We start from the raw sequence: 17,912 nt of genomic DNA on the forward strand, positions 1-17,912 counted from the left end.
TTTAAACAATAAAAATATCAATCTTTATTCTTTGAGATAGCATATCAAAGATAAAACCTTAATCTATGATACCATAACAAATTACACAAGAACTATACAACAGTAAACAAAGTGTAACCCGATAACTTTCTCTGGATAAAAGACAATAGTTCTCTTGGTTTTTTATGTTTGTATGGAACATATTTTTGTTGCGACTTAAAAAGAGGCAGAAAACACACTCTTGGCTATTTTTGTTAGGAAAATATGTTTAAAATTTAGATGTAGCCTCTATTAAAAAATATCCCTTGAGTTGGTATCAATGCACACGTTTTTCACAAATATTAACAAAAACTCACTCTTGATGTAAAATTATGGGTATCATGCAAGTTTTTTTGGCACAAATACTTCCTCTAAGTGGTAGTAAAACATCCACCTGTGACAAAATGAATTAATCTTGCACTGTTATAACCACGATCTATTGGCAGCATTGGTTGTAATTGTTAATAAACAACGTACAAATATAGACAACTCTTAGTTATATTGCAGCCTAGCCAACAGGGTACAACATACTGTAAGAATGCAGGCCACTAAAAACAAAACACTGTCTAAAGCTAAAAGATCATCACAGTTAGAGACCTGCAACAAACCTCTGGAAGCCAACAGCTGGAATGAAAGTTGAATTTAACCGATTACACTTAACATACACATAAATACCTATTCATAAATCAACTCTATATACTGTATGTGCTTCTCTTTAGAACAGAAAAAAATTACTTTTATTTGGTCGGGAAAAAAAAAAATGGACAAAACGGCTGCATGGGACAACAGTTGCACAGATTCCTCCACAACTCCCATCGTATACAATAATATTAGAAACATGAACAACAGCAATGAAAACACAATAGTAAATGAGCAATGTAAAATGCAAGGTACAACTGTATTACACACAACATTGGCATTATATAGAAAGAGACAGGATGGGTTTGGCAAAAAGGGGTTTTTAAAAACATCATAACACGACGTAAAAATGACAACGGGACTAATTTTTCCGAAAGCTGCTCCACACTGCCACTGCTTTCGTTTTTTTTTATAATTATTTTGCAGCGCGGAGGTGTCAACAATATCTTTACTTTCTCCATGGTACTATAAACCTAATCTAAATATCCCTACTTAACCCTAGTATCTATACAAAACTATACACCACAACACAAAGCAGACCAGGCCAGTGGCAACAGTTACTCCTAGTTTAGAGCTAATCATCTGATATGCTGTACTTCATTTTGAATTATGCCATTTCTCCTCAGCTGGAATAGCCCTGCATGGCTAAACCTGTCAATCCAACATCCTGCAAAGCTATTCTGCACACAACAGGCCTTTTTTTCCTCTTATGGGCACTCTTTTTTTCCCATCATACTCATTGATTCTGATCAAAATCTTGTACATTGTTTCACTTATGATATACGTACATCTCACTTGCATGGCTACTGCACTCCTGACAGTCAGTCAGCAATGAAACATGTATAGATTTGTTTATCTAACTTGGATGGGTTATTGTAAACAATCCTGACTGTAGATTGCATTGTGCATTCAGGCAGATGGGGAAAACAACAAGATGAGTTCTGTACAGTATGTGGATCTGCAGGGAAGACCTGATTTTGCCCTGAATTGCAATGATGGAAAAAAAAAACAGCCCATGGAAGGAAAATGTTGGGATTTACTCTGAATTGTGCGTCTTTTGAACTTCCTGTGGTTAGGTAGTTTTTTGGCAAAAGTCCTTCTAGGTCACAATAAAATTGGCTTCACAGCATGAGTGTGTGTTTGTGTGCATGTGGGCTTGTTCATGTAAACAGAATACATGTGCGTGTGTGTGTGTTTTGCGCCTGGCTGTGTCCTGATATCGTATATTGGCTCTACATCTCGTGGGACAGGGCTACGTGTTGAGCTGCCACTCCGTTGGCCTGCAGGGCGCCGGGCTGCTCCTCGGGCTGACCGTTGGCCTTCGGCTGAGCAGCAGGATGGTCGGATGGGTGGGAGTTGAAATGGGCGTTGGATTCATTTAACCGGCGGACACGATACGTCTCATAGTGGATGCTGCCTGTGATGTCCTTGATGTTTTGCATGTGTGTCCTGAAAGACAGAGGACAGAATCACAACATCAGTAAGTATACATAACTTTACAGCAAATGCCTACAAGCGAAGTACGTGTTCTTGTGTTATTTTATATATTTTATATATTTTAGCCCAGTGGTTCCCAAAGTGGGTACCATGGTACGAGCCTTGGGTACTGCATGATTTGTTCATTTTAATACAGTACATTTTAACTACACTAACTGGTCTACAGCTTTTTTGTGAATGGTGGAAGCTAGCTATCCCACACTGGAATGCCTCATCTGCAAAGAAAAGTTATCATATGCTGCGCCAAGGAAGCTCTTTAAGCATGTAAGAGAGCAAAATATAAAAAAAACACAATCAATGAAAAACTTCAATGTAATAAATAAGGTACCTTTGAACAAAAAAGAAATACATTTAACCATTTAGCATGGTTCATTTTTATTCATTGCCATTTTAACGTAGCAATGGCAACATATATCATGAGATTTTTCTGAGAGACTGAGAAGAGGCCCATATTATTTAATGTAATATTGATATTAATTTACAGATAACATGACAGTTCATGTCAGTGTCTGTGGCTTAGATCTACTCAGTCACTTTGTTGTGTAAAGAATATTGATGGCGCTTGAAATGAAGGACTTCTTAAACATATTTCTAGTTGCCAGAGGGACTCTATAGTGAGATGGGAGCTCCTCGCTTTCTTCCTTGTCCTTTCTGTAAAAAGTTGAGTCAAGGGCTTAACTATTTTGTTTGCCATTGACACAATCCTAGAGTTTATTCTTAGATCTACAGTTTAGGTGATCGTATCAGGCAGGAAGGTGAAAAGTTACAACACTGTCAACAATAGTTTTGTACACTAATTCTAAAATCTGCTATTTGTTTTGACAGTTTGTTAACAATAAATATCCATGGTCATTTTAAGCTGAAAAGGTTGCATGTGTAAAAAGAGTTTGAGAACCATTGTTTTAGCCTAAACTCAGGCATAGATAAGACTCCTGTACTAACAAGCAGCTCCAATGCTAACATTTAATGTAGAAATGCCTGTTGTAACACTGTCTAGGGAAGCACTCGAGCCATCTAAAAGAATTTCATTAGTATTGCTTTCAGCAGGGAAGTGAAGCTTCATAGAGTCTCGGTGCTGCTTCCAATTCATTTCAAACAAATAAAGTGCGTTGCCTCTAATCTAGCAGGAGGCTCGGCCCATAACAGGCTTTTTATATCAGTTCCTGTATCTCGTAAAATTCATACAATCAACTCTAGAGTGAGGATGGAAACTCACCTGATGAGGAGGTCTCGCAGGTAAGCAAACTCACAGTGTGCAATATTCTCAACTGCAGAGAGAGAAAATAGAAAAACATTAGTTGAATTAATACTTGAGAAAGGTTCACAAAAACAATCTTGACTGTTAAGTTTGTATGCAGCAGTGAGGAATAAATTAAGCTAGATGTTACACACACGGGGAAAGATGCCCAACACATGACACAGTTTGTAATGAGGTAACTAAATGTGAACCCTCTATTCTACCTGCCATTCCTCAGAGCACCACATAATGGCAGTGTTGCTCACGAGTCAACCGAAGGGCGTCCTCTAACATGACATCTCCAGCAATTTTCTTAAGCCCAGATAACACACTCCTCCACTTTGGAGTAATTTAATACAACTCGACTCTCCTCTATATTGGAGAACTTTAAGTGAGACGTTTTAAGAAACTCCCTGTGACAAGCTGCTGGTGCCTCCAGTAGGGCTAACACGTGTTTGAATTATAGATTATGTCAAGAGTGTAAATGAAAAAAAAGGAGGGCGCTATTTATGTAAAGCTTTGAAATCCATGGGCAGGAAATTAAATTCTCTTTGAAAGGAATAACTGCTGGGTCTGTGAGCGCTGATTAGTGGCGTCGAGGGGGAGCCGCTACTAACTTGTAACGAGCTGCACTGCTGGTATCTCCACTTTCTCCCTATATGCAGTACTATATACATATAAATGCATGCCTTACTCTGCTCCTTTTCCTCCTTCAATCTCTAATTGTCCCCCCAGCCCCTTGAAAATCCTCCACTCCAGCAGCCCAGCAGCTTCCTCTCTCCTCCTTCTCCATGTTCCCTCTGTGCCTCCGTCTGGCTTTACTAGAATGGAGCCATTGTTCTTTTAGCCGGACAAGACGGCATTTGTCCCGCGGTCCGTGTACTTCACTTCTCTCGCCCTGCCGTTCTGTGGCGTTAATTTCATAATGCCTGCTGAGAGAGCAGTAGTCACCTTCAAATTCAAACACTAAAAGGGTTCATGGCACTGCCTCGGAAATGTCATCTTTTCAGGGAGTACGACTGCCTTGTTTTAGCTTGAACTAAATGCATTTCTGAGGTTCAAGTAGGACCAATGTAATCATTCATTACAAGTAAAATAATAAAAAATATATAGAGTTGCAAAAGGCAGCATGTTTATTATCTTTTAAATCTTGAATAGATTGCTTCCTGCTCACTTGCCCACCCTGGAGTCTTGTGATCCACTAAAGCAGTGGTGGAAGAAGTGAAACTCTACTTAAAGGCTCAGTGTGTAGGATTTGGCTGAATCTAGCGGTGAGTTTGCAGGATCAACTGAAACTTCTTCTGTGTGCCAAGCGTGTAGGTAAACTTCGGTGGCTGACGCAAAAATGTGAATGACTATCTAGAGCCAATGTTTTTTTGTCTGTTCTGGGCTACTGAAGAAACATGGCGGCTGGCTTCGTGAAGAGGACTTGCTCCATATGTAGATATAAACGGCTCATTTTAAGGCAACAAAAACAACGATTCTTATTTTCAGGTGTCTATACACTAAAGAAAACACACTTATAATATTATATTCCATTTCTGTCAATAGGTCGAACTTAAATGCTAAACAGTGGCCCTTTAAGTAAAAGTACAAATACATAAATGTCAAAATATTCCATTATAAGTAAAAGTACATAAGTATTATCAGCATAATATAACATATCAAAAGTACAAGTACTTCCTATAGCCCCTGTGACTGATATATTATTGTTAAATTATTAGATTAATATTCATGCATTCATGCAGAAGCATCATAAACTGTTGTAGCTGGTTGAGGTGCAGCTAGTTTAAACTATACAGTAGTCTGGTAGTTTAGTCCAGTGGTTCCCAATCTAGGGGTCAGGCCTCCTCCAAATGGGCTTGTGAGATGATAATTGAGGATTTTTTATTTCGCTAATCTTTGCTTTTTGTGAAATATTGGAATGTATATCATTTTACCGCTATGTGCATTAAGCGGTTATTTAAATAAAACCATCTGAGATATTAAGAAGGAAATCAACAACTCACAACTAGACATCTGAAATGTGACAAGGTGCCCCAGGTAGTCACTGCTATTTTAGTTTTTTTTAGCTTGCCATGTGTATTAATGTAAAATCTGAAAAGTAACTATTACCTACAGCTGTCAGATAAATGTAGTGCAGTAAAAAGTACAATATTTCCCTCTGAGATATAGTGAAGTAGAACTATAAAGTAGCAGAAAATAGAAATAGACAAGCAGCTTTCTGGATTCTACAGTGTGAATAATTTACAGGATATAAAAATGGTTTATTTTTAGTGAGATACTTATATTTTACAATGCCTTGCAGCACGGCCAATAAACTAGAGCTCAGTATCCACTGCAGAAGAGTGTGCTGAAGTGCATCCTGGGATGGAAATAGTGTTTGTTTAACAGCGATAGTCCTTTCCGAGCATCCTTCAGCTGACTTATTGTCCTTCAATCATACTTTCACTCCCTGTCCAGACAGATGTCCTCTATCTCTCTCTCTCTCATACACACACATATATGCACACACACCCATGGGTGATTTGAGGACATTGCTTGCTAAGAGCCTCCTTGGCTGTGTGAACATGCAGCACAGGCCAACAAGTGTAAACTGTATTACAGTTGCTGCGTGTGAGGCAGTGTGTGTGTGTGTTATCCCAGAGGACACAGAAAGTCCTTGTAAATCTCTTCCTCCTGTCTCATACATGTCCCTAGTTACAGACTCAAAGAGACGCATGTAAACAAATGCCTGGTAGTCAAACAACAGATGGTTAAACCAGCTGGCCAGATTTTAAAGCTGCAGTTTGTCAATTTCCACATGTTGAAAATACACCACAAAAAGACAATCCGTCGTCTGCGTTGCGGAGCGGTTTCATCGTGTTGTCGCTGGTATGTTGTGTGAATGCTGTCAACTGACCCGATGTGATAATATGATCTATCAGAGTGATAAAGCTAGATGGCCTTGGCACTGTCAACTGAACAGGTGTGACCCAGGTGTGAGCACGGTAAATGAGACGTTTTAGTGTCTGAACAAATTCCACCGTGCAGATGGACATTATAATATATCATTAGGTCAATCTGTAATATATAAATGTAAGATTTTTTTAAAAACCTCAATAGATTTCAGCTTTAACTGATGCTGATCTGTGTTTAGACCGTCAGGAAACATGTATTGTTCTGCCTGGTGAATCATTTTCTGTTGTCTGTTTGACAGGACAAGTAGCCAGCTGTGCAATGTTATGTTTGTGTGTGTGTGTGTGTGTGTGTGTGTGTGTGTCTTATTACCCTCTATGGTGCCCCATTTTGTCTTCCTTCCCAGAATCCTCTTTCCGTTCACCTGGTACTCCTGGTCACTGCCCACAACAGCAAAAGGGATCATCTCCTGTTGAGTGCACACATGCAAACACACACACACACACGCACGCATAAATGCACACGGTCACTGAAGCGATACCGCTGATTTGTTTTCAGGTCATGCTTTTGGTTGTTCATCTTTGCTCGAACAAGATGCTGTAATTGACTTGTTTTTTTTTGTGACGATCGTGACTTTTAAGATTCCCCAAAGAAAAACAGAACAGAATCAGAGACAAAAAAAGAAGAAAGGCTTGAATTTAAACCTGCAAAATACACATGTTGTGATTGCCATGTCAAGTGTTGGAGCCACAGGAGGATCGCCTTAACTGAGCTGACGTACCCTGATTTTGTCATTGATCATCCTGTCCTCTGCGTCCTCGTCAAACTCTTTCTGAGGGTAAACATCGATCCCGTTGGCTCGCAGCTCTTCCCTAATCTGCACAAAGACAAGCACAATGACACAGAAACATTAACTCACATTAACTCAAATTGGCTTAATATACACAGCAACAGCATACAGAGTTATCTTATACAATAAATAGAGCTGTCAAAGTTAACACGATAATAATGCATTAATGCAAATTCGTTTTAATGCCATTAATTTCTTTAACGCAGTAACACAATCAAACTTTCAGAGGTTGTAGCGCGATCAGTTTTAAAGCTAGAGTGAAGACACTGATATCATTTGAAAAGAAAGAAAACCTAAGGAATCCATTGGTACCAACCATTTCATACTAGCTTGTCGGGAAGGAGGTTAGATAACGCTCCAAACTTACGCTAAATTTTGTAGAGTAAAAACTGCTATGGCCATTTTCAAAGGGGTCCCTTGACCTCTGACCTCAAGATATGTGAATGAAAATGGGTTCTATGGGTACCCACGAGTCTCCTCTTTACAGACATGCACACTTTATGGTAATCACATGCAGTTTGGGGCAGGTCATAGTCAAGTCAGCACACTGACACACTGACAGCTGTTGTTGCCTTTTGGGCTGCAGTTTGCCATGTTATGATTTGAGCATATTTTTTATGCTAAATGCAGTACCTGTGAGGGTTTCTGGACAATATTTGTCATTGTTTTGTGTTGTTAACTGATTTCCAATAATAAATATCTACATACATTTGCATAAAGCAAGCATATTTGCCCACTCCCATATTGATAAGAGTATTAAATACTTGACAAGTTTCCCTTTAAGATACATTTTGAACAGATTAACCAACTAATTCAGTAAAATAAAGGATATTTTACCACTCTAAAACAGACTTTAAAGTCTTAACTCACATTTCGTAATCCCATTTCAAACAGATCTTTCACAATTGCTGAATAATTACACATCATTACACAAAGGTTTCTGTAATGAGAGCTAAAACAGACACTGAAGAAAGGGAAGTCAGATTGGCAAACAAAAACAATCAATCAGGCCCAAACCCCTTCATCCATCATCTCACCAACATCGAATCAGTCACCATGACATCCAAACACCACTTGACGCTTGGACTGAATCCTGTTTACATACAAGTATTTAAGTCTGGGCCGGAGACTTGAATAGAAGCTGCTATAGAGGACTTAAATAAACACTTGGTTATGTTATACTGGCTGGTGTTGACGTTAAATGGTTCCTAATATCCTTGACACGGAGGAGTTAACATGGAGGTTAACCGCTCTTAAGGGAAAAAAAGAATACATCCAGCCTGAGATATGGCTTATAAAATAGCCTCCTCTATATGTCTTTATAATGACTGGAACTCAGGCACGGACGCAGAAAAATAGACAGCCAAGCTTCTGGGAGAAATGTGATTTTAATGAATGACTGTTCACTCCCACAATTACTACTCCGACCATTTCCACTTGGTCCTTGATCAAACATTTCATTGTTTATCCTTGGAAGCTTTCTCAGGTTTACATTATAGGATGCAAACCAAGTGAAATTCTACGAAAAAAAGCCACATCAACTGTCGGTTAGAGGAATGCAAACAGACACGCACAGCTGGACACACTGAGGCTAAACGTTTAATAGAAAAACCCTCTTCTTCTGTTTGCAAGTTGCTGCAGGGAAAAAAAACATTTGGCACGAGGGGCTTTTAGTCAATAATCTTCAGGGTCATACGGAGCATGTGCGGCCAACCAAAACAATCCAGCTACAAGCCCTGCGGCTTCCATTCTCTGCCAGGGCTTGGTCCAATCGCTGCTTTGTTCTTATTGGACGGTGTTGCAGGCATCAGGGGGAAAACGGTAGCCAAGACACCCATCGTGCTTCTCTAAAACGAATAAAGCTTTTAGGGAAGTCTGTAGTCTTGGAAAAATGGATGGAGATATAAAGGAAAAGATGGAGGATGGCAGGTGGCTGTCTGCCTCCCGTGGATTGAGAATTATCCAACAGAAACACACCGAGGAAAGGATGCAGCGGAGGCCGTTTAAGGCTTAAGCCAGGTGGAGCGAGAGTCTGCTGTAGCAGGGAAAGCCGCGATAAGGAGGTGACGTTACAGGTTGGAGGATTATCAGCCTTGGAAGTCTCAATGTGTGTTAGTTTGCTATGAATGACTCCTCTTATAACATACAGCGTCCGAGCAAACTCTGGCAAATGGAGCGTGAAAAATTGTCCAGATATCCAGATTAATACATTTAATAATATAATAATACAGTTAATTTATTAGCATATAAATCCTTTGAAATTTCTTAAAAAACTCCCTGAATCATTTCATTTTTTTTTGTTTTTAAATAAAGGTTAAAAAAAATATATAATAAAGGATTATCTGACCTAATGTGGACAACCACTGAAAAATACAATTTCATTACCAAGGTTGAAATTGAAATAAAAAAGGAGCATACGATAAATATTGAGTTAATTGTCATGGGTAAGGGGAAGGGCAATGTGTAGGCTGTGCTTCTTCCTACTCCTTTTCGGACATGTAATCTATTTATGTTGAATATTTATTTATTGACAGTTTGCTATATATATTAACTGTTCATTTTATTTGGTGTTCTTGTTGTTGTTTTTTTACTTAGGTATTTATTACATGTTCGAAATACATAAATAATTAAAAATAAAGTGAAAGGAAATGGTCGTCAGTGTCTACTCATATTTATTAAAATGAACATGAATTAGTATATGACTGTATGTAAATATTATGCAAGATAAGCATATTGTTTGTTTTCATGAATGGCCGAATGGTGCGTCGCTTTAAATGTCGCGGCCGCAAGGAATTGTGGGACGGCATTGTCTCCTTTCCTTTGGTAAAGGATGGTTCAGTGTATCCTATGCTAAAGGAGATAAGAAAGGAAGCATTGAAGCACCTTTCCTTAACATTTAGAGGATTCAAACAGCTCTTATCATGGCTGCTACTCAGATACTTCCGGGTCATTTCACTCAGTTACACTTTTCGACCGCAGCCTTAGTGTGGACCTATAAGCGGTGGACCGAATGTCTGCTAGCATGGCTAAAAATAATGAGCAGCATGAACTGTGAAGAGCTTTGGCTATCACAGACATATCAAAACCAGAGAAATTACTTATGGAAACTGATGAATATAAATGCTACCTTCTAGCTCCTTTAATTCTGCTCATGTTTCAGAGAGGTCATGTTTTTTTCATGTAGGCTACCACACAGCGAAGTGGAGATCTCTCTGAACTTGCTGACTGGTACGATCACCCAGTAATTCAGTGGTAATGAAGGGCTAGCCTGCTCGGTTGGCAACCGGGGAGAAGTTCCCCCATCTAAAAAAGAGCCAGACTGAAGAGTTGTGGAACGCCGCTCAGTAAATAAATGCTTCAAATAAAGACTTTTTAAATGTTTCCGTCTGGACCGAGCACGACTGTCGAAATGTTACAGATATAGAGATGATACAGTATTCCCCTGGATGGGTAGCCTACATTGTGGGTTTTGCCCAGATGGCTTTTGTTTGTGGCGCCTGGCAGCTCTTCGTGTGTTACCATATGTTGTGGTTGCGGGTACGCATACACGCGTGTTTGTGAGGGGCAACCCGCCAACTGTTTAATAACCTGCTCATCCATTTATTTTAAGCTTAAAGACCTGCTGCAGGTTATTGCAGGTGTGATGGGAGGAGGAGAAAGCCACGTGTGAAAACCAGCCGCACACAAAATATTTTCAGACACCTCTCTCATCCAAACACACACACACACACACACACACACACACACACACACACACACACTCCTCTCACCGTCTGTTTAAAGTCGTCCCTCTCCTCCAGGGTGAGCGTGTCGGCCTTGGCGATGACGGGGACGATGTTGACCACCTTGCTGAGACGCCTCATGAACTCCACATCCAGAGGCCTCAGACTGGAGGAAGACAGAGATGACAGTTCATTTCGTGCATACATACACATGCATTACATATCTCAGTAACTATGTGTTTGTTATTTGGATGCTCCTGGGCTGAAACAAGAAAGGGGAAACGACTCACTACACTGCAGATTTGTGCATCACTATACCTTTTTCTCTGTGTTCCCAAACTTGTCCATGCCAAGGACCCCCAAATAGCATTAACTTATGGCCGGGGTCCCCCTTTTGCAAGATGTCTTAAGAAGCCGTTGACAATACTACGGCAAAAAATTAAATAAACATAGTAAAACTTTGCATAGCAATTAAGATTCAGATGTTATATATTATTATGAATTATATATAGTATATTTATTATTATTATTATTTATATTAATGACAATAATAATAATACATTATTATTATTATTGATAATAATAATAATCAATTTTATTTTTTATATATACTTTTTTTTGCTTTTTTTCCTCAAAACGGCAAAAAAAAGTAATATAAAACTTGTCATAGCAATTAATATTCAGATATGTTATATATTATTATAAAAAAAATATTATTGATATTAATATTAATAACAATAACACTTTTTTATTATTATTATTATCAACATTATTATTATTCAATTTTATTTTTCATATATATATATGTTTTAGCTTTATATATATGTTTTATATATATGTTTTAGCTTTAGCTATATATATATATATATATATATATATATATATATATATATATATATATATATATGTTTTAGCTTAAGCTATATGTATATGTTTTAGCTCATCTTCTCTCCAATTGAAAATCACTGAACTTGAAGTTGCAGCATGTGAATTCCTTAAAATGAATGTAATGAAACACAATAACCACTAGAGGGCAATCATGGTCTACTCCATTACAATCAGTCCACCCTGGTTTCTAATGTTGACACTCATCATACTGCATTAACATATGCTGCCGTTTCTTTCCTACACTCATTGAAACCATTGTCCTTTTACACTCTCCTAGTAGGTGTGATTTCTGTGGAAGAGCACATTCATTTCAAGGGTTAAGGGTTAATGGATAAAACAGTCAAATGTAGCTTGTTGTTAGTGTTTTAATCATTCATACCTTGCTTGTCATTTTTACTGTATCTATTTTTTAAGTATTACTATTTATTAATTTCTCTTGCTTTTTATGTCTTTGTAAAGCACTTTGTAACGTGTTTTTGAAAAGTGCTATATAAATACAGTTATTATTATTGTGCCTGGTGAAGCACTGATTAGCGCTCTCACTCTACACAGTTCTACTCTGCTGTTCTCTTTCCGTATGTTTCCCATCTCTCTCTGCCCTCAGCGTTTTTTTTTTCTGTCTCAACATTGCCTCCAGTTGCTCCTCCAGACAGACTCCCCTCATGCTGTCTGCTCTGCCCTCCAATTAGCCCCAGCCAAACCAGGCCAGCCCGGTTCAAAGACCCAGGGGCAGCTGGAGGAGGAGAGGCCTGGCTGGCTCTCCACACAGTGACTGACAGGCATGTCACCATGAACATAGGATGAAACACGAGGGAGCGTGTGTTACATGGAGCGAGACAGAGGAAAAGCAGAAACAGAGCTGCACAGAGGTAAAGAGAGATGACACAGTAAGCGGTGCATTCAACCAGACTTCACTACGTTTTTATGCATTTTTCATGCTGAGGGGACAACTGCCATGTGTCATATGCATGCAGAGAGGTAGGATAGCGAGAAATCAAAGGAAAATAGTTGATGATCTCTCTGTGTGAATGTTTTTCGAACATAAATTACATAACTGCATACATAAATAGTCTATGTACAGATGGAGGGATGTACAAACTGGCATGTGAGCTGTGTCATACGCATGATGGAGCATACATGCACACTTTCATGTGTACACATGTATGTTTGCACATGCACATATGGACAATAAATAAGCATGCATGCACAGATGTCCACTTAAATGCCTGCTAGCATGTACAATCTTTCCTTTTTTTATGTGGTTGGGGGAAAAAAATAGCAGTCGTGTTTATATGAATTGAGAAGGATTCCCTCGAAGTGGACAGAACAGCACAGCTCTCCCTTCCTTCCTTCTTTTATACACGGTAATACATCAGAAACCAGCTCTGAGTTGATGAGAGTCAAAGTGCAGCCTTCTTTTTCTCAGGAGGACATGTTAAATGAGGTAACAACGAGATTGCCCAGAGGGGGAAACTGTGTATAGCTGCCTGACTCTGCCATTATCGGAAATAGCTGGCGATGCCATGAGCGTGTTCTGCTCCGCTGAGCCACGTTCATCTATCTGAAACCACAGAAGCAACTTAAAAGCAAATTGCTGACGCGCAAATTACATTAGAGCCTCGATAAATACAAACTGCTGTTTAAAACGCTTCGGACGAAAAGACAATTGAAAAGCTATCTCCCATGATAGAGGCCTGTAGAGAGCTACCAGGGAAGTTCTGTCATCGTTTCCCTGCCCGTCATTCTTTGGACTGTGGTCGCATGGCAGAGGCGTCCAAAGGCTTCTGGCGCTGTGTCTGCGTAATTGGTTACAGGCCCTAATTTAAAACTGGCGTTACTGTGTGAAATGAAAAAGAGAAAATAAGCAAAAGGAGTTTTTTTTTAGTTTGTAAGATTTGTTCCAGCACTTTTTCCCCCCATGAATCACAGGAGGACAACAAAGCTTGTCCAGCACAAATTAAAGTGTTTATTTAAGGTTCAAACTCATTTTGGGGTGTATAGAAAATGTGATTGCAAGCATGTGCTGTATGTTGCCTATTCTAAGTCTCATATAACATATGCACACTTACATTACGTACATGCATACACACAAATTGAGTCTTTTAACATTCATCTTTATGCCAGCAGGTCACACCAGTAGCCCCAACAGACGCCTTTGTTCTGCTACCTACTATACTGTACAACTCTCTGGTTGGCTGTAAGGAAGACACCATTTCCTGACAGATGTTTGCATCTTTGTTTTCATGTATTCATGAACATGTTTCAGTCAAATGTGCATGTCTGGGATGTTTATGTGTGTGAGAATAGTAACACTTTAAATATAGCCTGCTACAACGTTTTAGCGTCCATCATTCTGTGTCCTTCCCTTAACACTGCTATTGTTTGCCTCTGCCTAAATGTCTCTTGTTATGTTTGCTCCGTGTTTGGTTGTTTTTAACTGTTTGAGTATTTATTTTATCTTTGTATGGTGTCCTGAAAGGCGCCACCAAATATAATGTATTATTATTATTATTAATATTTATAGCGTATAGGAGCTGGGAGAGTGAAGCAACACATTGACAATGAAAGAGAGAGAGAGAGGTGAGAGGTCAGCGTGTTGTTGAACACGGCTGAACTGAGCAGCTGTGAGTTGTGACACAAACACATTCAGGGCATCCACACAAGTGTAGTTATACAAGTGTTAGCATGCCTACTGCCCACTTGAGTCCACTACACGCTCCGCTTTACATGAACACACACATTCTCCGAAGCTGCAGCTGTGGCGACGTGAGCAGATGATGAGGGGGTCTGTCAAACAGCGGGACAGGACACACAGACACACATGTCATCCCCCATTCACAGAGAGAGCGTTTAAAGTAGACAACTGTTGAGTTGCCGGTGCACAGAAATGTGAAGCCGTCATGGAGATATGCGCTCAGATGGTTAGTGAGTGAGTGTTTACAGTTGGTGTGCTTTTATCTGCATGTGTACAATACAATACTCCTATCAACTCTAATTTCTCTGTGTGTGCATTGAGCCTTGCTGTGTACCCACCATGACCCCCAGTGCACATAAGGACAGACCAATCATCGCTGTTACATCGAACAAATTACAGAGTCGACACCGAGGAGGAAAAAAAGAGCCTAATCACTGACGAAGCAGCGGGAGAAATGCGGTTAGTGTCATCTCTGCAGCGGTAAAGTGTGCAGACACAAACGCCACGTTAAGTGAAGCAATCAGCCGCCACCTGGTTGTTTAAAAAGAGACGGGTGCTCTGCCAAGACGCTGAAAGGACACTTTGGAAGTTTATTCCTGCAGAACCTTTCTTCAATTCATTAACTCGGACACATCTTGTGCCAAATTACAGCATCGTTACTGTTACAATCCCTCGCAACTTCCGTCTGTTCGCATCATTTACACAGAGGACAATCTTTTTCTGACCACGGCCATGTCGGACTCCACCAGGAGTGGATCTGTGAACCATTTGGTGTCCCATCTCTCTGTTTAATAACATGTTCCAAATGAATAATGGAGGCACTGAATCGATAATCAAATCCAGATCTCTCTGATGCGGCCGCTTTTTCAAATTAAATTCAGCGGAAAAACACTTTCAGGCGTAATGATTCACTAGATTGAGTCAGGTTGGCACCAAGGTTATCATAGTTTGGGATTTTTATTTTAGTTTTAGTTAGTTTTCAGAGTGTTTTTGCTAGTTTGAGTTTAGTTTCAGTTTTCCAGGAAGGTTTAGTTTTAGTTTTTATATATTTAGTTTTAGTTTAGGTATAATGTAGCTATATAAATACAAAACACATGGTTAGAGAACTGTGTAGGAATGGCCATAATGTTCATGTTTAATCTTTGCGCTAATTTAGTGAGGCATTTTCTGCACAGGACCATCTCCTGGAAGGTCAAGCCCGTTCAATTTCTGTGGTTCAATGTCACGACAGTTGACGGCAATTCATGTTGTCTCCTTTTTCAGTAGTGAAAAATTAATTTATGTTAATTTGTATTTTATTTTTTATAAATTTTTTTAATCAGGCAATATCGTATCAGTTTAGTTTTTATTTAGTTTCAGTTTACTAAAAATATCTTTCACTGCTTATTTTCATTTTAGTTTGAGTTTTACTTTACTATAATAACCCAACCCAACTTGGCAGATTGAGGAAAGTTAGACATGTTAAGGCTACACAATTTCATACATTTTAGTGGTAAATATATTCATTATTAAGCCATTAATCAACATACTCAAGTAAAACATTAGCATATTTTATACAGTATATGTATAATATTGCCTCAACCACTACAATTTCTCCTACTCAAGATAAGAAGGCACTCTCTACATCGTGATAATTGTTTCCCCGTTTCTCTACTTCTCTCAACTATGAGAACTGTAGAGTCTAATTTCGTTGTGAAATCGGACTCTCTGAGTGATATTCAGTGTCTGTGAGGAGAGAATGAGTTCCACATGTGGTCAGTAAAGACAGAGCTGATAAAGAAAAGCTGGAGAAGGATGTGGTTAAAGAGCTGTGGACAGACAACGGGGTCAGGGGAGATTCCCAGAAGGCCTGACTGGTCTCTCGCAGCTGTGGGAGAAATTGGGGGAATGAGTTTTTAGTCACATGTCTCTTTAATATGTGATCTTACCAGTGGCCTGTGGGGGGTATGAAGTATATGCAGCAGTGCACCCTGGAGTCTGGGATCCTCTTCTTCCTGTTGATGTTGATTTCCTCCTGCAGGTAGGCTTCATACTGGTCGTTGATGAACTTCATGATGGGCTGCCAGCTGACAAAGGAAACAGGAAGGAGAAGCTAAGCTTTGTATCAGACCACAGTCAAAACCTCTGTACAGTTATTCAAGTAAGGGATAATGTACAGCGAGCGGGTCATTATTGCGAAATTAACCCCTACAGGGTGGGTAGCAGGACTTGAATCACCCTGAAGGGATTCATTTTGCAATAATGACCCGCTCGCTGTACATTATCCCGCATTATTACACAGCTACTTATTAAAGAGATCAATAATTGATTTGATTTATTTGAAAGTTATTTTATTGCTTCTAACGTTCTGTTACTCATAGCAGCCAGTCTGCTATAAAAAAAATAACAGACCGTAGAATGCCGTAACTGACCAATCAGAATTGAGCATTCAACAAAGCTGTGTAATAAGCTACGGCAGTAACTGAAGAATTATAGTGATGAACAACGTGGATTCATGCAGAGTTGTGTTCTGCAAAACAGGCATTTTATATTGCTTTTATATTATATCTATATTCTATATAAAATAATGAAATTGTACTGTTTTTTAGATAAAACACTGAACTTTGGCTTTGATAACCATTCAGAATGAACAAGTAACCACACATATGCAATGATGGAAATGACTTTAGTAACAGATAAAGTTACTTCAGCTCACCAGTTTTCGTTGTTGATCTGATCCCCGAAGCCCGGAGTGTCAATTACTGTCAGCTTCATTCTCACTCCTTTCTCCTCAATATCTACACAAAGGAAGGATATTTAATTTGTATTTCTTTTGGACATATAAGTAGTATGATAGAGCAGCAGAAAAAACACGTTATTAATAATAACACTATCAATATTTAGGCTACTAAACATGAACACTGGCCGACCGTGACTGATGGACTTGATCTCGATGGTCTTGGGGATCCTCTCCTCCGGGTTCGGCTGCGATGACTTGCGGCTCACCTTGGATTTGAACAGGGTGTTCATCAGGGTGGATTTTCCCAGGCCGCTTTGCCCTGATCAGGAAAACACACACACAAATGCACCAGTTAGAGAAACTGGGAACACATCCAGTCGTGGTTTTAACCCCAGACAGTCACAAAGACAATAATGTCATTCTACTCTAACACAAGAGTTTCTTTTAGGCTTTTTCTCACAAAACCAGTGAGGCTGAATATGCACATGACATCACCGCTAACGTATGGATTCTAAAGTGAGTGTGTGTGTGCGTGTGTGTCCAGAGACCATGAGCATAGCAGGACAGCTGCAGGGTCAGACAGGCCAGCTGTGGAGGCCTAGAGGACAGATGTATTGTATAGACCACACACACACGCAAAAATGTCTACTATCGTGAGCAAATATTCAAAAGCCATTTTTAACTTTCACTACATTCAGACAAGTAAGACGAGTCTCCAGGGTGAAAACTTGACTTTACAGTGTAGCTTT

General features: G+C 39.4%; 1 protein-coding gene across 6 annotated transcripts in view; it reads right to left on the reverse strand.

Annotated features, from left to right (window-relative positions):
- septin9b (septin 9b) overlaps positions 1–17,912 on the reverse strand; it is a 91,522-nt gene continuing 73,610 nt past the window's right edge. For all 6 annotated transcript variants that reach the window (XM_074630482.1, XM_074630481.1, XM_074630480.1 and 3 more), the window contains 8 exons: positions 17,354–17,482; positions 17,140–17,221; positions 16,373–16,510; positions 10,910–11,027; positions 7,071–7,166; positions 6,662–6,758; positions 3,371–3,422; positions 1–2,106 (listed from right to left, as the gene is read on the reverse strand). In XM_074630482.1, the coding sequence (XP_074486583.1) occupies positions 1,890–2,106; positions 3,371–3,422; positions 6,662–6,758; positions 7,071–7,166; positions 10,910–11,027; positions 16,373–16,510; positions 17,140–17,221; positions 17,354–17,482 (929 nt within the window). In that variant the 3' untranslated portion in view covers positions 1–1,889. The remainder of the gene's footprint in view (positions 2,107–3,370; positions 3,423–6,661; positions 6,759–7,070; positions 7,167–10,909; positions 11,028–16,372; positions 16,511–17,139; positions 17,222–17,353; positions 17,483–17,912) is intronic.

Source organism: Sebastes fasciatus, chromosome 3, assembly GCF_043250625.1.
Source record: "Sebastes fasciatus isolate fSebFas1 chromosome 3, fSebFas1.pri, whole genome shotgun sequence".
In the NCBI taxonomy this organism is placed as follows: domain Eukaryota; kingdom Metazoa; phylum Chordata; class Actinopteri; order Perciformes; family Sebastidae; genus Sebastes; species Sebastes fasciatus.